We start from the raw sequence: 21,243 nt of genomic DNA, 5'->3' as shown, positions 1-21,243 counted from the left end.
ACATTCTACAAATCCACAGGGCTCTGCTCCGGGAGCGAGAGGGGGAGGGGGGAGTGGGGAGATGCAGATTTCCATGCCCTGCAGTAACGTTCGAGGGGGGGGAGAGCGAATCAATTGCGAGTAGTCATCAGCCCTCGGGAGCAGGATCCACACACTAAGTTCACGTGAGATATTGACCCCCGGGGCGGGGGGCCCCGCTAATTTAAAGGGGCAGCCGCCGTCGGACCTTTAGACTTGGTAAATTACGTGTTCTAGTGTAGATCAGATCTTTAGCCAGAAATCCCGGAACAGGGTTTAAAAAAAACCAAACAGAAAAACCAATATATATATATATATATACCCAACCCCAAGCTTGACCTGCCACAGAGTTTAGAACCAGATAAGAATATATACATATCTGTACATCTATCCATCGCTCTATTTATAAATCAGATTATTTCCAGTGATTGGGGGGGGGGGGGGGGGTCATCATTATCATCATATCATCATCTCCTCCCTACCTACCTCCTGTTTCAACCCCCTCTTCCTCCTGTTTCAGCCCTTCTCTCTCCCTCCTCTCAATGTTTCAGCCCACTCTCCCTCCCTCCTCTGTTTCAGCCCCTCTCCCTCCCTCCCTCTCAATGTTTCAGCCCACTCTCCCTCCCTCCTCTCTCACGTGTTTCAGCCCCTCCCTCCCTCTCTCAGAGTTTGAGCTCGTTGGCAATTTTGGACGCAATGTTCTTGAAGGCGATGGAGGTCCCGGAGACCCTCTTGAAGCGCACCCCGTTGAGGGAGAGGCGGGGCAGCTTGCACACCTCGATCTCCCACTCCACGAAGTCGTCCTGCGAGGGCGCCCCGTGGATGCAGAGCAGCACGAAGCGCTCCCTCAGCTCGCTGTCGCAGTTGTTCGAGTCCAGCACCTTGCGGATCTCCTTCATCATCTCGCTGGGGTCCATGGAGCTGGTGGTCTTCATGCTCCACGTGAAGCGCAGGGAGCGCGGCTTCGAGTCCAGCCTCAGGTCCTTCTCCTTGTCCACTCCGCCTGCGATCCCACCGCCGACCACATGCCTGGAGGGGGGGGGGGGGAGATGCGTCATAGCAACGAGAACTTAAAAGACCGGACTTCCACTGCGAAATGACGCCTCTTTTATAATAAGAATACGTGTTGATTTGAGAAATCGCACCATCAGAAAGTGCTGTGCTTGACACAGATCACCTGAGGCTGAATTTATCTATTTGCCGTTTCTCTGCAGTGTCTCAGAAAAGCAGCGACCCCCACAAACCCAAGCAGCTGTTTCCAAATTCACTCTGAGGGGTGAATCAGCCCCCCCTGATCCACACCAGCGCCCCTCAGTCTGCGGAGAGCTCCGTCCGGACTCTAATAATGCATCGCTTGATGCAGCTTTAGTACGCCGATGTAAATCTATAAAACTTGCCACCCGTACAGTCTGACCGACACCTCACATCTACTTCAAGACAGGCATGCTTAACCTGGAGACAAGGCAATACGATTACATCACATAGAGGAAAGAGGAAGGGCAGAAAACAAGTGTAATTATACACACACCGCGACCGCCAAGAGCTTTGCATCCCCCTCGATATACAGTGAACTCCCTCAGCTTCATAGAGTCCAGTGAAAGCTGCTGAATAATGTTCCCTTGTTAACATATTGAATTGCACCCCCTCTATATAGAATGAACTCCCTCAGCTTCATAGAGTCCAGTGAAAGCTGCTGAATAATGTTCCCTTGTTAACATATTGAATTGCACCCCCTCTATATAGAATGAACTCCCTCAGCTTCATAGAGTCCAGTGAAAGCTGCTGAATAATGTTCCCTTGTTAACATATTGAATTGCACCCCCTCTATATAGAATGAACTCCCTCAGCTTCATAGAGTCCAGTGAAAGCTGCTGAATAATGTTCCCTTGTTAACATATTGAATTGCACCCCCTCTATATAGAATGAACTCCCTCAGCTTCATAGAGTCCAGTGAAAGCTGCTGAATAATGTTCCCTTGTTAACATATTGAATTGCACCCCCTCTATATAGAATGAACTCCCTCAGCTTCATAGAGTCCAGTGAAAGCTGCTGAATAATGTTCCCTTGTTAACATATTGAATTGCACCCCCTCTATATAGAATGAACTCCCTCAGCTTCATAGAGTCCAGTGAAAGCTGCTGAATAATGTTCCCTTGTTAACATATTGAATTGCACCCCCTCTATATAGAATGAACTCCCTCAGCTTCATAGAGTCCAGTGAAAGCTGCTGAATAATGTTCCCTTGTTCTCATATTGAATTGCACCCCCTCTATATAGAATGAACTCCCTCAGCTTCATAGAGTCCAGTGAAAGCTGCTGAATAATGTTCCCTTGATTAGGAATTCATATTGAATTGCATCTCTCTATATAAATCCAGCCCAACACCACGTGAGCGCCCTGTAAAAACACCAGCCCACTCCCAGAACATGCACACTATACACGCACATTGATGTACACACACACACACACACACACAGATCACACACTCACACACACAGAGACTCATCTCCCTCTCTGTTTTCTCCCTCATGCAGGTTCCTCGAAAAGAAAATTAAATACAAAAAAAAAATGAATAAAGTTTAGTGTTTTTTTTAAATTTGCATTTCTGGATTAGGAATTCTTATACAAAATATCTCTCTATATAAATCCAGCCCAACACCACGTGAGCGCCCTGTAAAAACACCAGCCCACTCCCAGAACATGCACACTATACACTGCACACAGACTGTACACACACACACACACACACACACACACACACACACACAGAGACACACACACACAGAGACTATACACACACAGAGACTATACACACACACAGAGACTATACACACACAGAGACTATACACACACACACACTATACACACACAGACACTATACACACACACACAGAGACTATACACACACAGAGACTATACACACACACAGAGACTATACACACACACACAGAGACACTATACACAGACTATACACACACAGAGACTATATACACACAGAGACTATATACACACACACAGAGACTATACACACACACAGAGACACACTAAATAGAGCAAGGGAGACAGACGGAGAGAAATGGATAGACAGATATATGCATACATATAGATCAAGATTAAAAAACGTCAACCCCGCCCCCCCCCCCCTTCTATTTAAAAATGAATCATCAAAACAGAAGTGCTCCCCTTTCACCAGCAGGGGGCAACCTAATCTATTCCACTGTCAGTATGAAAACACAGCTCCCTGCTTCCAGCCTCCAGACTTACACTGTAACACACAAGAACACTGCAAGCAGCCCACAGCATCAGCTTAATTACAACCACCACCAGGACCTGCTTTCAGCCTCCAGACTTTACAACATACAGGAGGGGAGAGAGAGAGGAGAGAGAGAGAGAGAAAGAGAGAGAGAGAGAGAGAGAGCGAGCAAGACATATAGAAAGAGAAAGCGAGAGCAACAGAGCGAGAGCACAACAGAGCAAGACAGAGACAGAGAGAGAGAGAGCACAAGGCAGAGCGAAGAGTCAGATAGGAGAGAGAATGCGAGAGCGACAGAGCGAGAAAGCGAGTGACAGACAGAGAGAGAGAGAGAGAGAGAGAGACAGACAGAGATGCAACACAGACACCTAGACCCGGGCAGTACTGGAGCCCTCGTCTCAAACACACTCAGAGCTGAATAGGAAGTACTAAAAACCAACTTAAATAAATGAACGACAAGCAGCGCACACGACCTCCAGTCACACTGCTCTGCCCTTTCATTCATAACAATCCCTTAGGATTATTATTATTATTACAACAACCTTAAGAGTCTCAGAAACGTCTCTCCCAGTCTGGACAAATTAACTAATAGAAGAGACAGGGACAACTGGACATACTAACTGGTATGAGAGAGACTGGATCGACTGGACACATTAACTCTAATTATACAAACAAAGCTCCTGCTCGCATTTAAACTCAAACATTCCCCAAATTCCCTCGTGCTGCGACAGTCAGCCGGGACAGGGAGGAGGGGGGAAGAGTGCTGGGTTAGAGTCCCCGACCCAAGGAAGACCTGGAGGTGTCTGCAGAGTTTGAAAGAGAGACTCCAACCCCCCCCCCCCCCCCCCCCCCCAATCCCTTTCACAATGGAGAGAGAGAGCGAGGGACAGCGAGTGCGAGAGGGAGAGAGTGTTAACAGGAAGGAGTGTGTTATAATATATATTAAGGCTTCTGATTTTTGGTGCTTTATTCCGATTTCCGCCCCTCCCCACTTTCTTCAAAAGAAATCAAGTACGAAGCCATTCGTGTCTCTCGATCACACGCGGAGAAACGCTGTGAACAAACCGATTATTAACTTTCTGTGAAACTCTGCTTTAAAAAAAAAAAAAAAAAACACAAATTTACAAGCAGCGTCTCCAAACGAGATCGCGGCACGCCAGCGAAGACGAATCTTTATTATTTTATAAATGCCCCACGCACCCGCGTAACCGCGTTTACAGAGAGAGAGAGAGAGAGAGGTCGCTTCTGCTTTTAAACGAATGAAGACTTGCGATTTTAAAGCGCCTGGAATGAAATCGCTCTGACTCTGGACGTGTTTCTCAGCGTGTGATTGAGACACACGAAAACGGCTTAGCAGGGGGTCACTCAGAATTAAAAAAAACAAAAAAAAAGAAAAAGGAGAGCAGACGTCGAATGAGGCACCGAAAATCAGAAGCCAGAACTAATGCCCCGCCCACCCCCACCCCACCCCCGGAGGGTCACCGCGGGGTCGTCCGATTTTCATCCCAACTTGAGCTCCTCTGTTAACCCTTCGCTGTCCTGTTCCAGACCGGGTCCGACATTACAATTTTCCCTTTCCGGTCCGATGTCTGGACCCTGTCCCACATCATCAAAAAAAGACGTCAAGCGGAGGTCTCTAGTCGTTTTTTTCTCTCCGGAAAAAGCAGAGAAAAACCTTTCAATGGCCGAGTGAGACCGACAGGAGCCGGAAAAAAAAAGGGGCGCGTCTGATCGCCCCGTCCCCTACAGAGATAACACAGACACAAAGGAGAGAGCTGCTTCCGCACCCAGCGCTCAAAGAATATCACAGACACCTGCAGGGCTTTCTGAGATGTTACAGTAAGAAAATAATGACTCTGATCGGATTATTGAGGAGTTTGGTGATAAAACCAGCGATCAGTTTATCAGCGCGCACGTCTATAAAGAGGCATGTGATAAATACAGCGAACAAGGGGTGGGGCTTGGCTAGAGACGCAGTGCCGAGGGTCCCTTTGCAATTGTAATGCCTTTTAAACCTGGTTTTAAAAACAGAGCGTGTGAAAATAAACTGGACCTGACAAGAGTTGAATAAATGGACCGCTAAGGGTTAAAACTTCATGGATCTATTTATTTGCTCAATACTTGCCTGTGAAACACTGCGAGGACCCGGAGAGAAGAGTTACAATGGGTCCCAATGAATCTAGCAATAACGAGAGCAGGTAAGCGATCGAGAGCTCAGGGTGGAACGGAAACCAGGAGACCCTGCGCCCCCCGCCCGGTATAAGCTATAAAGCAATATTATAACCGAGCTGAGTGTGTTAGTGATGCTCAGGTCAGGTTAAGAATCAGATGTTGGATTGTGCCTACCTTCTTGTAAATCTAAATGACAGATTTCTACAAAGAAAAAAAAAAACAACAACAAAACAGAAAAAAAATAAATTTGTATGAAAAAAAGCAAGCGTTTAAAAAAAAACACATTTAAAAAAGCACAAACCAATTATTGTACTGGTCGGGGGCGGAGCTCCCCGCAGACGAGGGGGGCCGGCTGATTCAGCGTTCAGAGCGAATTCAGAAACAGCTGCTGGGGTTTGTGAGGATCGCTGCTTTTCTGAGACTCTGCGGAGAACAGAGATCCACACAAACCCGAGCAGCTGTTTCTGAATTCACTCTGAACGCTGAATCAGCCCCCCCTCATCCACGCCGGCCCCCCTCGTCTGTGGAGAGCTGCGCCCTGATATCCAATAATTGTCTTGCTGCGTCAGATAGAGCTCTGCCCAGTTTTCTGCGCCTGTGCCCCTATACACACACACTGTGACTAAATCACAAACTCCCAGTATTAAAAAAACTGGAAGGAGCAACACCACTACACAGCAGTGCGATCCAGTCCTGCTTTCACTAGGAGTTTAATAATCAGACTCCCGCTGCACAGCAGTGTGATCCAGTCCTGCTTTCACTAGGAGTTTAATAATCAGACTCCCGCTGCACAGCAGTGTGATCCAGTCCTGCTTTCACTAGGAGTTTAATAATCAGACTCCCGCTGCACAGCAGTGTGATCCAGTCCTGCTTTCACTAGGAGTTTAATAATCAGACTCCCGCTGCACAGCAGTGTGATCCAGTCCTGCTTTCACTAGGAGTTTAATAATCAGACAGTGCACAGCAGTGTGATCCAGTCCTGCTTTCACTAGGAGTTTAATAATCAGACTCCCGCTGCACAGCAGTGTGATCCAGTCCTGCTTTCACTAGGAGTTTAGTAATAAGACACACCTGAGCTTGTTAGCTAGACACACTGGGGGCTGATCAAGCTGGTGGCAGTAAAACCTGGACTGGATCACACTGCTGTGCAGCGGGAGTCTTGGTTCCCCATTGCTGCCGTCTCTCTCATTCGATTTGGCTGCTCACCTGCGCACAAACTTGGAGGTGAACTTGCTGAAGATACCGGTGCCCCCCCCGCGCCGCGCCTGGCTGTTCCCATGAGAGAGGGAGGGAGAGGCCGGGGGGCCGTTGTACGCCACGCCGTGCTGGTCTCGCGTCGCCCTTTGCTGGCCGGCGTGGAAAGTGCTTCGGCTGGCCACCCCCCGGGGGAAGTTGGTACGGTCCGTCACGGCGGCGCTGCTGATGTTGTGGGCGGAGGGAGACGCCACTGGGACTCTCTGAGGGGCCGTGCTGTGATGTGGAGAGAAACAGGGGAGGTGAGGAGGTTGTTAGCTAGACACACTGGGGCTGATCAAGCTGGTAGTAAAACCTGGACTGGGTGACACTGCTGTGCAACAGGAGTCTGATTCCCAGCCCGACGACTCAGGTATTTTACAAATGTGCACACACAGCAGTTGAAGAATATCTAAACTACATGTTTTTAACTGAGCCCCATTAAGACCTCTTACCGAAACAGGCTGTGAACACATTTACTGCCTAAAAAGCACAAGTTTGCAAACCATCAGTATAAAGAATTGAAATTAAAATCAATTAAATAAATCAATACATCTATCTATCTATCTATCTACAGTATCTATCTCTCTCGCTCTCAATCTCTCTATTTTTTAAAGCTGTCGAAAGGGTCCGGGTCTCCAGAGCGGTTTCCTAAGGGAGGAGAGAAGAGTCACCACACACTTAAACCTTATGGACAAAAGCATTACAAACCAATAATCAATCAATCAATGACTCAATAAATCAAAATCAGGCGGTGCTCTGCAGACAACACACATCGCAAAAAAGCACAGGATTCAAACAGGGTCACTAGCTGGGTCCCCCCCCCCCCCTCGAAAAAAAAGCAAAAAAATTAAATCGTGTGGGTTTGGAAACACTGAGGGCTAATAAATATCTTCTGACCCACAAAGACCTGCAGAGGACCAGGGGGGGACCCTGGTAGTTTTCAAAAGTCTAGCGGATTCCCGAGTTGCCTCGTATCGTACTTCAGTCTTGATCAGAATCCGCTGCCAAACTGGAATCAAAAGTCTGGGGAAATTCCTGGTAGGGATGAGGATTAATAACCACCACTGTTTACAGAGAGCGCTGGAGGCTACAGGGCTGGGAATCTGACTCCTATTGCACAGCAGTGTGATCCAGTCCAGGTTTCACTGCTACCAGCTTGATCAGCCCCCAGTGTGTCTAGCTAACAAGCTCAGGCGTGTCTGATTATTAAACTCCTAGCGAAAGTAGGACTGGATCACACTGCTGTGCAGCAGGAGTCTGATTCCCATCCCTGAACTACTACAAAAAATAAACACGCACACCAATGATGATAAGGAGAGTTTGATCTAGAGTCAGTCGTTAATGGGTTAATCGTTCCGCTGCAGTTTACGAGCAGAGAAAAGGCCCAGAGATCCCATAGTTGCAAGCCGGGTCAGTTAGTTCAGTGTCGGGGGGTGGGCAATTCGTTTTTGTAAAGGACGTTCATATGAGCTGCACTGTGCAGACTCCATCTCAGGGCAGGCAGTCTGTCTGTGTGTGGAGCGGTTTTTGTTCAGTCTGCTCTCCCTCTCCCGAACCCTAGGAGCTGTCCTCATTCCCCTCTGCGCTCTCCCTCTCTCTCTCTCTCTTCAGACTGACTCGTCCAGGCCCCCATCTCTCTCTCAGGATCCCCCCCCCCTTTCCCCACATCTCTCTCCTTCCCTATCCTCAGAATCCCCTCTCTCCTTCCCTATCCTCTCAGAATCCCCCCCTCTCTCCTTCCCTATCCTCTCAGAATCCCCCCCTCTCCTTCCCTATCCTCTCAGAATCCCCCCCTCTCCTTCCCTATCCTCTCAGAATCCCCCCCTCTCCTTCCCTATCCTCTCAGAATCCCCTCTCTCCTCCTTTCAGAATCCCCTCCTCTCCTTCTCTATCCTCTCAGAATCCCCCCTCCTTCCCTATCCTCTCAGAATCCCCCCCCCTCCTTCCCTATCCTCTCAGAATCCCCCCCTCTCTCCTTCCCTATCCTCTCAGAATCCCCTCTCTCCTTCTCTATCCTCTCAGAATCCCCTCTCTCTCCTCCTTTCAGAATCCCCTCCTCACTCGGTTCCCCCTCTCAGGATCCCCCCTCCTCTCTCGGTTCCCTCTCTCTCAGGATCCCCTCCCATCTCTCTCTCTCTCAGAATGCCCCCCTCTTCCCTCTCTCCTCCCCTCTCTTGGGTGACTTGCCTGGGCCTCTGCACCTCGCAGTGCTTGTCGGAGGGGGTCAGGGAGCCCTGGCTGGACTGGGATTTCTGGTGGCGAGGCCTGGCCGAGGTCAGCACAGCAGAGGCAGAGGCAGTGGAGGCTCGGGAGCCTGGCGTGGTTAAACTGGAGACAAGAGGGGAGCAGCGCAAACATGTTAGAGGAGAGGAGAGGGGGGAGAGAGAGAAGGGGGGGGGACTAATGATTTATTAATAAAGCGAAACCCTGTAAACTATGGGTTTGGTAAATAAACAGACAGAAGAGACAGACAGACAGACAGTGTAGAGCGGTTAAGAGCTCTCGACTCGCCTGTCCCAGAGTGAAAGGAAGAGGAGAAGTGATCAGAGGTTACAAGAGCTGAACCTTGGCACACCTGTGTGTATCTCAGTGTGTGTGCGCATATATATATATATCTATATATCTATCTATATCTATTATATCTCCTGAATCTCACCTGTCCTTGCCGTTCAGCGCAGAGCTCTGCGTGTGTGTGTGTGTATTGTACTGTACTGAATCTCACCCGTCCTTGCCGTTCAGCACAGACCCCTGTGTGTGTGTGTGTGCGTATTGTACTGTATTGTATCTCACCTGTCCTTGCCGTTCAGCACAGAGCCCTGCCCCACGCTGCTCCTCTCTGTTATCGGGGAGGTTCTGCTCCGACTCGTCCCGGTTGAGAGGATGCTGTTCTGTGAGACACGGGGGGGGGGGGGGGGGGGTGTTACTCTGGGATTGTAACAAAGTCCTGGCTCTCACAGTGAAGGGGCTAGACTATCATCGCCTCAGAAAGCCGTGGGCAGGGAAAGGATAATGCAACAACTTTTTAACAAAAGCAAATTAAAAAGAAAATGCAGCTTTGCAAAAAAGTTTCTCAAGCAAAAATGTGTTAATTCTATAGGATGATGCAAAACTTTTGGACCGAGCTGTGGGAGAGGGTCAGGGCAGTGCCGGTCCTCCCTGTGGAGGGGGTCAGGGCAGTGCCGGTCCTCCCTGTGGAGGGGGTAAGGGCAGTGCCGGTCCTCCCTGTGGAGGGGGTCAGGGCAGTGCCGGTCCTCCCTGTGGAGGGGGTCAGGGCAGTGCCGGTCCTCCCTGTGGAGGGGGTCAGGGCAGTGCCGGTCCTCCCTGTGGAGGGGGTCAGGGCAGTGCCGGTCCTCCCTGTGGAGGGGGTCAGGGCAGTGCCGGTCCTCCCTGTGGAGGGGGTCAGGGCAGTGCCGGTCCTCACTGTGGAAGGGGTCAGGGCAGTGCCGGTCCTCCCTGTGGAGGGGGTCAGGGCAGTGCCGGTCCTCTCTGTGGAAGGGGTCAGGGCAGTGCCGGTCCTCCCTGTGGAGGGGGTCAGGGCAGTGCCGGTCCTCCCTGTGGAGGGGGTCAGGGCAGTGCCGGTCCTCCCTGTGGAGGGGGTCAGGGCAGTGCCGGTCCTCACTGTGGAAGGGGTCAGGGCAGTGCCGGTCCTCTCTGTGGAAGGGGTCAGGGCAGTGCCGGTCCTCCCTGTGGAGGGGGTCAGGGCAGTGCCGGTCCTCCCTGTGGAAGGGGGTCAGGGCAGTGCCGGTCCTCTCTGTGGAGGGGGTCAGGGCAGTGCCGGTACTCACTGTGGAAGGGGTCAGGGCAGTGCCGGTACTCCCTGTGGAGAGGGTCAGGGCAGTGCCGGTCCTCTCTGTGGAGGGGGTCAGGGCAGTGCTGGTACTCACTGTGGAAGGGGTCAGGGCAGTGCCGGTACTCACTGTGGAAGGGGTCAGGGCAGTGCCGGTCCTCCCTGTGGAGGGGGTCAGGGCAGTGCCGGTACTCACTGTGGAGGGGGTCAGGGCAGTGCCGGTCCTCCCTGTGGAGGGGGTCAGGGCAGTGCCGGTCCTCCCTGTGGAGGGGGTCAGGGCAGTGCTGGTCCTCCCTGTGGAGGGGGTCAGGGCAGTGCCGGTCCTCCCTGTGGAGGGGGTCAGGGCAGTGCTGGTACTCACTGTGGAGAGGGTCAGGGCAGCGCCGGTACTCCCTGTGGAGAGGGTCAGGGCAGTGCCGGTCCTCTCTGTGGAGGGGGTCAGGGCAGTGCTGGTACTCACTGTGGAAGGGGTAGGGGTGCTCTTCTTGCGGTCGCCGCCGCTGCTCAGAGGGCTGGCCGGTACCTTGGCTGCACTGCCAGGCTTGCGGGACTCGTCTGTGTCTGTCTTGGTCTGGGAGCGCTTGGAGTAGGAGTTAGAGGAGGGGATCGAGGAGCCTAAGAGAGAGAGAGGGGAGGGAAAGTGAGACAAAACTAACAATGAGGTTCTGCAAGACATGACTCCTACACTTTACTGTGAACTCAGACATCGCTACTTTATTTAATGCACTATTTCATGTATTGTGCTGCTATCCTGTATTCTGCTCTTTCCACTGTATTTAATGTATTATGCATTGTGTGTTTTACTGTATATCATGTATGATGCATTTCTCTGTGTTTGTAGTATTTTTCTTATTGCTGCATCTTGTAAAGCTCTTTGTGATGGTGCTCCGCTATGAAAGGCGCTATATGAAATAAACATTGATTGATTTATCTATCAACCAACACACACCCCTCTATATCAGACACAGTATTGACCTCCACTCTGTACTGCGAATGAGGAGACTGCAATACACTGCACACATCTCTCTCTCAAACAGAGATCCCTCTCACCTGGCTCCGTCCTCCGAGGCTTCTGATTGGACGAGACGCTGCGCTGTACCTTGTGGGAAGGCGACTGGACGCTGCTGTTTGTGAGGTCACTTCCTGGACGTGGTTTCAGAGCCGCGTTGCTGCCGTCATCCAGCTAGCGAGAAGGAGGAGGAGGAAGATAGAGTGAAGATCAATTCTGCACGGACTATACAGTGTTGTATGGAGGCTGGAACCCGCGTCCTCTGAAACTCTCTCCTGCCAATCTATCACACTGCTGATCCACAGCGAAGCCACCAGACCTGCAGTGCCGGAGGACAGATCTGAATGACTCCGCTGCAGAACCTGCAGGCTCCCGATCAGCCACAGGGGGGCGCTGGTGAACCCGCGGACTTCCCTGACGACCTGAGCCCTCCCCTACCCGGGCGGCGCTCAGCAAACTGCGCGCTGCCCCCTTGGGACCCCCGGTCACGGTCGGGAGTGACACAGCCTGGATTCGAACCTGCGATTTCCAGGCTACAGGGCACATCCACGCAGACTCTCAGAGGGAGACACACACACACCACAGATTAGCCGATATAAAACTGAGGTACAGGGAGAGGGGAGAGGGAGTCACACAAAGAGATGAGAGAATGAAACACACTCTCAGCACGATCACAGGGAGACGCACACACCCCACACAACATACGGACAGGGATGAGAATAAGACTCTCACTGCACAGCAGTGTGATCCAGTCCTGCTTTCACTAGGAGTTTAATAATCAGACTCCCGCTGCACAGCACTGTGATCCAGTCCTGCTTTCACTAGGAGTTTAATAATCAGACTCCCGCTGCACAGCAGTGTGATCCAGTCCTGCTTTCACTAGGAGTTTAATAATCAGACTCCCGCTGCACAGCAGTGTGATCCAGTCCTGCTTTCACTAGGAGTTTAATAATCAGACTCCCGCTGCACAGCAGTGTGATCCAGTCCTGCTTTCACTAGGAGTTTAATAATAAGACACACCTGAGCTTGTTAGCTAGACACAGTGGGGGCTGATCAAGCTGCTAGCAGTGAAACCTGGACTGGATCACACTGCTGTGCACTGGGAGTCTTCTGCGACGACAGCCACCGAACGCTCAGAAACACACACGAGAGGGAAGGTGGTGGATTTTAAACACCTCGGGCGTCTTGTATGCAAGCAGGAGGTAGGTTGCCATGACTTCGTTGTATTTTTGGTTGACCAGAGAGTCCTGAATCTCCTCTTGGGAGTACCCCATCGTGATCATTGTCTCTGAAAGCACACAAAAGACAGATGAACTCACCCACAATTAACTGTGAGGAACAGCAGTTACAACAGTAATATTATTATTATTATTATTAATAGCATTAACAATTGTAATTATAGTCCAATTGTTTTTATATTGCTTCAGAAAGGAAGGTATATATCTGGACAAATGTTTTGCATGACCCTCTATAGAGAATGAACTCTCAGCTTCATAGAGTCCAGTGAAAGCTGCTGAATAATGTTCCCTTGTTAACATATTGAATTGCACCCCCTCTATATAGAATGAACTCCCTCAGCTTCATAGAGTCCAGTGAAAGCTGCTGAATAATGTTCCCTTGTTAACATATTGAATTGCACCCCCTCTATATAGAATGAACTCCCTCAGCTTCATAGAGTCCAGTGAAAGCTGCTGAATAATGTTCCCTTGTTAACATATTGAATTGCACCCCCTCTATATAGAATGAACTCCCTCAGCTTCATAGAGTCCAGTGAAAGCTGCTGAATAATGTTCCCTTGTTAACATATTGAATTGCACCCCCTCTATATAGAATGAACTCCCTCAGCTTCATAGAGTCCAGTGAAAGCTGCTGGATAACGTTCCCTTGCTCAGGGTCCCCCACACACACAGCGAGTCAGTGGCTGAACCTCCTGGCTTCAAGCCCTCCTTTTTCTCTAAGCTCCGGAGCAGCGATATGCAAAGGTTTCCTGAGTTTTACAGACCTGTCCTCTTCGGGTCTTTGTAGTCAGGCATGGGCTCAATATATGGTTTCAGCTCCTCGTCCTCGTGCCCCACGTTCATCCAGCGATCTCTCATGATCTGCTGCTCGGAGGGGGGAGTGAGAAGAGCATTCAGCACAGCTGCACCCTTATACAGGACTGCTGACAGTAACAGCACAGTGCAATACAGAACAGGCACAGCACGGTGAAGCACAGAGAGGGCTGGTAAAGCACAGGGAAGCATTGTAAAGCACAGAGAGGTGTGGTAAAGCACAGGGGAGCATTGTAAAGCACAGAGAGGTGTGGTAAAGCACAGGGAAGCATTGTAAAGCACAGAGAGGTCTGGTAAAGCACAGGGAAGCATTGTAAAGCACAGAGAGGTCTGGTAAAGCACAGGGAAGCATTGTAAAGCACAGAGAGGTCTGGTAAAGCACAGGGAAGCATTGTAAAGCACAGAGAGGTCTGGTAAAGCATAGGCAAGCATTGTAAAGCACAGACAGGTCTGGTAAAGCATTTAATAAACATGGCATCCCAGAGTTCTAGGCTCTGGATGGTGGGGCTCTCTTTAGGTTACCCAGAACCCAGCTCATGGTCTAGAACCCAAAGCAGGTGACGCCACAGCCAGAACCTAGAACCGAGTCCGGAACCTAGAACCCACCCCGTTACCCGCGCGGGTTCCGCTCACCTCCAGGCTGCCCCTCTTGCCCGGGTTGAGGATGAGGAATTTCTTCAGCAGGTTCTCACAGTCGGTGGACATGTAGAAGGGGATTCGATACTTCCCTCGAAGGACCCTCTCTCTGAGCTCCTGCAAGAGATACAAGCAAACCAAAGACATGAAAACAGGCAACAGAGTCTTCAATAGAAACACGACGAGAGACCGGACTGGAAATCGCTTCAGTGGAAGTCTTCAATAGAAACGCTAAAAAGAAATTTGCTAACATTTCCTCCCCACCGGAAGTCTCTCTCAGCGTCTTCAAACGCTTGGCTCGGGGTTCTGTCACTGGTTTTGTGCTTGCCTGGAGAAAAAAACTCTGCCAGTCCCATCTGTACTGTCCCTCCCCCTCTCCCAGTCCCTCCCCCTCTCGGTTGAAGGGTGGCAAGCCGCTGACCAGCGTGTACAGGATGACCCCCTCCCCCCCAGACCCTAACCCCCCCTCTCCCTCTCACCTTGAGGTTCTGCCCGTCGAAGGGCAGCGAGCCGCTGACCAGCGTGTACAGGATGACTCCCTCCCCCCCAGACCCTAACCCCCCCTCTCCCTCTCACCTTGAGGTTCTGCCCGTCGAAGGGCAGCGAGCCGCTGACCAGCGTGTACAGGATGACCCCCAGGCTCCACACATCCACCTCAGGCCCGTCGTACTTCTTGCCCTGGAAGAGCTCGGGGGCTGCGTAGGGAGGCGAGCCGCAGAAGGTGTCCAGCTTGCTCCCCAGAATGAACTCGTTGCTGAATCCGAAATCCGCGATCTTGATGTTCATGTCCGCGTCCAGCAGCAGGTTCTCGGCCTGAGCGAGCGGGGAAACGCGCAAAATAAAAAAAAAAAAAAGAAATCACATTTAAAAATAAAAATTAAAACTAGCACCGTTATTTCAGCAGAGAGAAAAAAAAAAAAAAAAAAAAAAAGAGGTTTCAAAAGAGAATTTATAATTTTTGTTTTTCAGAGAAATAAAATTCAAAATAATTTTTTTTTTGGGAAGAAAAATTCTCTGAATCAAAAGAAACAAGGCGAGAGAGACAGACGAGAGATTGTCGTCACTGGCTGGACTCTCCACCCTCTCTCGATGAACGAGTTCTCATTCACCTCCCTTCTCTTTCCCCTGACAGACAGGCAGAGAGAGAGAGAGAGAGAGAGAGAGAGAGAGAGAGAGAGAGAGAGAGTCACAGGCCCTCCCTCGCTGAACGAGTTCTCATTCACATCCCTTCTCTTTCCCCTGACAGACAGGCAGAGAGAGAGAAAGAGAGAGAGAGAGAGAGTCACAGGCCCTCCCTCGCTGAACGAGTTCTCCCTGCTGCCTCACCTTCAGGTCCCTGTGAACAATGTTCTTCTGGTGGCAGTACTGCACAGCGGACACTATCTGCAAGAGAAGAGCAGCGAGACGCGAGTCAGACGGGCTCTGCCTCGGGTCGGCTGCTTCGCCAAGCGCTTTCCTGACAGCAGGGCGAGCGGCACTTTTATTAAGAGCAGAACCCGATCACAGGGCCCACCTGCTCTGCAATGAGACTCTCCCTACTAATAATAATATTATAATTACAATATGAAGCTCACAGAATGAATGCAAAATCTGGATTGCAATGGGAGTCTTAATAATAATAATAATAACAATAATAATAATAATAATAATAATAAATAATACTACGACTCCCACTCCAGAGCAGTTTCATCCAGTCCAGGTTTTACATTCATTCGGAAAGCATTGTGATGATGCTGCTGCTGCTGCTCACAGAATGAATGTAAAACCTGGACTGGCTCTCTCACTGCTCTGCAATGGGAGTCGCACCTCCCTCCCTCCCTCCCTGTGGTTCTCTGCAGTTTGCCTGTACAGACAGGCTCAGGGTAAAAGGATCTTCAGAACATCACAGCGCACAGACCTGTCGAAATTTCGCCCTCGCCTCTTTCTCTTTCATCCTCCCGTGAGCCACCAAGTAATCGAACACCTCACCTGCAAGAAAGAAAAAATGAACTAAAACCAAAAGAATGAAGAGAGAGCGAGTCGAGCAGAGCAGCGTTTGGGCTCCAGAGCTTCATCAGTGTTATTATTGAAACTAGAAGAGAGCGAGTCGAGCAGAGCAGCGTTTGGGCTCCAGAGCTTCATCAGTGTTATTATTGAAACTAGAAGAGAGCGAGTCGAGCAGAGCAGCGTTTGGGCTCCAGAGCTTCATCAGTGTTATTATTGAAACTAGAAGAGAGCGAGTCGAGCAGAGCAGCGTTTGGGCTCCAGAGCTTCATCAGTGTTATTATTGAAACTAGAAGAGAGCGAGTCGAGCAGAGCAGCGTTTGGGCTCCAGAGCTTCATCAGTGTTATTATTGAAACTAGAAGAGAGCGAGTCGAGCAGAGCAGCGTTTGGGCTCCAGAGCTTCATCAGTGTTATTATTGAAACTAGAAGAGAGCGAGTCGAGCAGAGCAGCGTTTGGGCTCCAGAGCTTCATCAGTGTTGTTATTGAAACTAGAAGAGAGCGAGTCGAGCAGAGCAGCGTTTGGGCTCCAGTGTGTACTATTATCATCATCATCATCATCATCATTAGCGACAGCATCCTATCAAATCGATCAATCAAAGGAAGGAAAGATACTCATGACACCTCCCAGTTCGTATCCCAGCTTTCCAGTTTCATTTTCCTGACTCAAAATTACACTCTGCCGTCTCCAAGCTGGGGACTAGGCAACTGAGCAGTTTCTATGACAACAGCTATATCAAAAGAATATATATATATATATATGCATGAGGGCAAGCAATGGATTAAAAAAAAAAAAAAAAAAAAAACAGCACCTTGATGGACAGCTGACTTTTCTGAGAAGGTTGCAGGGCTGGGAAGTCCAGGTTTCACTGCTAGCAGCTTGATCAGCCCCCAGTGTGTCTAGCTAACAAGCTAATTATTAAACTCCTAGTGTGCTGTGCAGCGGGAGTCTGATTATTAAACTCCTAGTGAAAGCAGGACTGGATCACACTGCTGTGCAGCGGGAGTCTGATTATTAAACTCTTAGTGAAAGCAGGACTGGATCACACTGCCCTGCAATGTGATAAGAGTGTGTGCTAAGAAATAAATAATAATAATAATCTGAATTAGCAGGCACGTGCAAGACTTACACTAAAGGGATGATAGAGAGAGACTCGAAGCTTGAGAGAAACGGTTCACGCTTACCTCCACTGGCATATTCCATTACCAAATACAGAGTCTTCTCGGTTTCTATAACTTCAAATAATTTAACTGGAGGAGAAGGGGGAGAAGAAGCAACGGCATCAGTTTTAATAACAAGCTTTCAAGCAGACAGGCAGGAACGAGGGTCGCCAAGCTGGGACCTTTGCATCCGAGCGGCGGGCGAGAACGAAACCTCTCCCATGGGACTGGGTTCAGCTGTAATCTTCAATGGGACGGGACATTAGCAGAACTGACATTCATCCCTCCCCCAAGATAGCATCAATCCTGGGACACCTTTCATCCATTAAATATTTTAACACACAGTAAATATATATTTTTTTAAATCTAGATCTAAACACCATCAAATGAGCCAAATTATATACATATAATTTTTTTTTTTTTTTATTTTTTGTCTCAATCATTAACGCAAAACTTCTGTCCGAAGCTGAACGACAGCTAAAAATACTTACCTATATTAGGATGATTCAACAGCTTCATTATTCGTACTTCTCGAAACAGCTAAAGGAGAGAGAGAGAGAAATGTTAGCCTTATATAACTTCAATAACAATTGCAAGTCCATTCCACACTAAAACTCAAACAGCATTTACACTTCTAATATCACTGAGAGGGGAGAGCTGGCTCCCCAGGCCAGGTGGGGGGGAGATTGTCAGACTCTAGCCTCCCCCCCCTCCCCAGGGGTCACCACGGGGTCTCCCGATCTCCATCCCAGCTCGAGCTCCTCAGTTAACATCATCAATCTAATTATCTGTTCAGCTGGACGTGTTTCCAGGTCTTTTTAACAACTGCTGGCGATTTTAAAAAGCGCTCGATTTCAAGGTGCCTGTGAAACACTGCGAGGACCGGAGAGTTACAATGGGTCCCAACGAATCAAACAATCACGAGAGCAGGCAAGAGATCCAGAGCTGGGGCGGGGGGGACCCTGTAGTGCCCCCCCCCCCCTTGCTGTAGAGTGTCAAAGACAAAGCATTCGAAACCACGAACAGGACCTACTGGAACAGATCAAACACGTTATCATCAGCTTGCCATCCTTCTGATTTAGATTCAAAGGACTTCTAATATGTTTGTAATAAGACTCCTATTGCACAGCAGTGTGAACCAGTCCAGGTTTTATTGCTCCCAGCTTGTCTAGCTAACAAGCTCAGGTGTGTCTTATTATTAAACTCCTAGTGAAAGCAGGACTGGATCACACCGCTGTGCAGCGGGAGTCTGATTATTAAACTCCTAGTGAAAGCAGGACTGGATCACACTGCTGTGCAGCGGGAGTCTCACTCGCAGCCCTGCTCATTTCCAGATCGTTCGGAGCAGAGTCTGGGAGTGGCTGCCATGCCAGGACTCAGACACGAGGGTCCCCAGGGGAGAGAACAGCCAAGGGGAGAAAAGGGGGGGGGGGGGTTGCAATCAGCCATGGCATCAAACAGCCAGACACATTTTTGTGGCTTTTTTTTTTGTTGTTGTTTGTTTTCTTTAGAAATGTTCTTTTGATCTTTGAGCTGGGAGGCGATGCATGGTGCTTCTGTTTAATGAGGGTCTATCATCACATGCTCACGGCGAAGCAGGCAGATCAGCCTGTCGCATGCATCGTGACTTTATTGATGTACAGATGAGGGATGGGAATGAGACTCCCGTTGCACAGCAGCGTGATCCAGTCCAGGTTTTACTGTTACCAGCTTGATCAGCCCCAGGTGTGTCTTGTTATTAAACTCCTAGTGAAACCAGGACTTTTCCACCCTGACGGTGTGATCCAGTCCTGGTTTCACAATCCTCCCTTTGCCGAGGTCCCCGGTTCTCTCCGCTCTGAAACTGTAAAACTGCTGATCTTAAAAGACAAACTGATTGGGTTTCTCCTTCTCGGCAGACTGGAGCAACAGGAAGCAATCTACCGATGCAACAAGAGACTGCACTTTCAGCCTTCCCAAAATAACACACTCCACATCTCTCTCTCTCCGCCTCTCAGAGCGATCGCCTGCCCCCACTGATTACTAATTAAACTGCAGCTTGAAATAATCAAAACAGGGGCGTATGATGCACATCACTATCAGGGTCTAGTGCTGTATATTATAAAGACATTTCAGAGGGCTGGATCTCATCAATATCAGGGTCTAGTGCTGTATATTATAAAGACATTTCAGAGGGCTGGATCTCATCAATATCAGGGTCTAGTGCTGTATATTATAAAGACATTTCAGAGGGCTGGATCTCATCAATATCAGGGTCTAGTGCTGTATATTATAAAGACATTTCAGAGGGCTGGATCTCATCAATATCAGGGTCTAGTGCTGTATATTATAAAGACATTTCAGAGGGCTGGATCTCATCAATATCAGGGTCTAGTGCTGTATATTATAAAGACATTTCAGAGGGCTGGATCTCATCAATATCAGGGTCTAGTGCTGTAGATAAAGACATGGACAGGTATTAATATCACTGACAATGACATTAAAACTGCTGTACAGTTATAAATGAATTACAGAAATCAAGTAATCATCAATATCAGGGTCTAGTGCTGTATATTATAAAGACATTTCAGAGGGCTGGATCTCATCAATATCAGGGTCTAGTGCTGTATATTATAAAGACATTTCAGAGGGCTGGATCTCATCAATATCAGGGTCTAGTGCTGTATATTATAAAGACATTTCAGAGGGCTGGATCTCAATATCATAATATAACACTGTATATTATAAAGAACTAGGATGCTGTCTAGTGCTGTATATTATAAAGACATTTCAGAGGGCTGGATCTCATCAATATCAGGGTCTAGTGCTGTATATTATAAAGACATTTCAGAGGGCTGGATCATATCAATATCAGACATGTATAATAATAACGCTGCTAGAATCTATGAACTAGGATGCTGTATATTATAAAGACATTTCAAAGGGCTGGATCTCATCAATATCAGGGTCTAGTGCTGTATATATATATATTTTTTGTAAAGCAACAAACCCAGATTTGCAATAGTGAATCTCAAAGCAGCAAAGACTTCATGGACAGGTATTAATATTACTGACAATGACATTAAAACTGCTCTACAGTTACTGATGAAGTACAGAAATCAATAATAATAACGCTGCTAGAATCCAATTATCCCAGTCGACTCACACAGGTGTCCCAGGGCAGGGTTACAATGCAAGCTTCATATATAAACACAGCGTAGTTTACAGCCAGCGCAAATAATAACGCTGCTAGAATCCAATATGAACTAGGATGCCGTGTATAATAATAACACTGCTAGAATCCAATATGAACTGGGATGCCGTGTATAATAATAACACTGCTAGAATCCAATATGAACTGGGATGCCGTGTATAATAATAACGCTGCTAGAATCCAATATGAACTGGGAGGCAACAAGTTCGGATCACAGCGAGTTACATATACAATGACATCGGTGTAATAAAACCAGGAGAGAGAGAAAGAAGGGACCCTTGACTGTCTCTCATGTGCTGGGGGGGGGGCCTGGTGGTGCCTGGTTCTGTCACAATTATCATTCCAGAGGGTGACGTCACCCCCCCTGTATCTCGCAGCGCTCCCCCCCCTGCCATCGCACGTGACGTTCTCCGACACACACACGGGGGGGAGACACAAAAGCAGAACAGAGCTTCTGAAATTCCAACCCCCCCCCCCTCCTACACAAACACAGAGGCGTGTTGTGGTTGTCAAACAGGTTTTATGGGAGCGCTACAGCTCTGTCAAACCCTAACGAACAAGCAAAAAAAAAAAAAAAAAAAAAAAAAAAACACACACTGAGCTGCTTCGCTTTCTGAGGGAAACCCAGCCCGTCAGCACCATCCACCCAGCACAGGCTTAGCGATTGTCTGAATTTAACAGAGGACTTTAATAGGCTAATTTATACATATATAAAGACTGGGAACTGAACTGCTTCCTTCACCTC

General features: G+C 48.8%; 1 protein-coding gene across 2 annotated transcripts; it reads right to left on the bottom strand.

Annotated features, from left to right (window-relative positions):
• Positions 1 to 619: 619 nt before the first annotated feature.
• mark2b (MAP/microtubule affinity-regulating kinase 2b) lies at positions 620 to 17,890 on the bottom strand. Of its 2 annotated transcripts, XM_041243396.1 has the most exons (14): positions 17,797 to 17,890; positions 17,330 to 17,395; positions 16,060 to 16,130; positions 15,489 to 15,545; positions 14,739 to 14,975; positions 14,160 to 14,279; positions 13,478 to 13,577; positions 12,651 to 12,763; positions 11,517 to 11,649; positions 10,927 to 11,081; positions 9,470 to 9,567; positions 8,867 to 9,007; positions 6,650 to 6,913; positions 620 to 1,047 (listed from the first exon to the last, which is right to left on the bottom strand). In XM_041243396.1, the coding sequence occupies exons 1-14, from the start codon at positions 17,822 to 17,824 to the stop codon at positions 681 to 683; spliced, it is 1,950 nt and encodes a 649-aa protein (XP_041099330.1). In that variant the 5' UTR covers positions 17,825 to 17,890; the 3' UTR covers positions 620 to 680. The 2 variants fall into 2 exon arrangements, with proteins under 2 accessions (XP_041099330.1, XP_041099331.1); XM_041243397.1 differs by lacking the exon at positions 8,867 to 9,007 and having other exon boundaries at positions 621 to 1,047.
• Positions 17,891 to 21,243: the final 3,353 nt, after the last annotated feature.

This window comes from Polyodon spathula, unplaced genomic scaffold (genome assembly GCF_017654505.1).
Source record: "Polyodon spathula isolate WHYD16114869_AA unplaced genomic scaffold, ASM1765450v1 scaffolds_1735, whole genome shotgun sequence".
Lineage (NCBI taxonomy): Eukaryota > Metazoa > Chordata > Actinopteri > Acipenseriformes > Polyodontidae > Polyodon > Polyodon spathula.
Note: the sequence above shows the minus strand (reverse complement) of the source record. Positions and strands in the feature narration are given on the sequence as shown.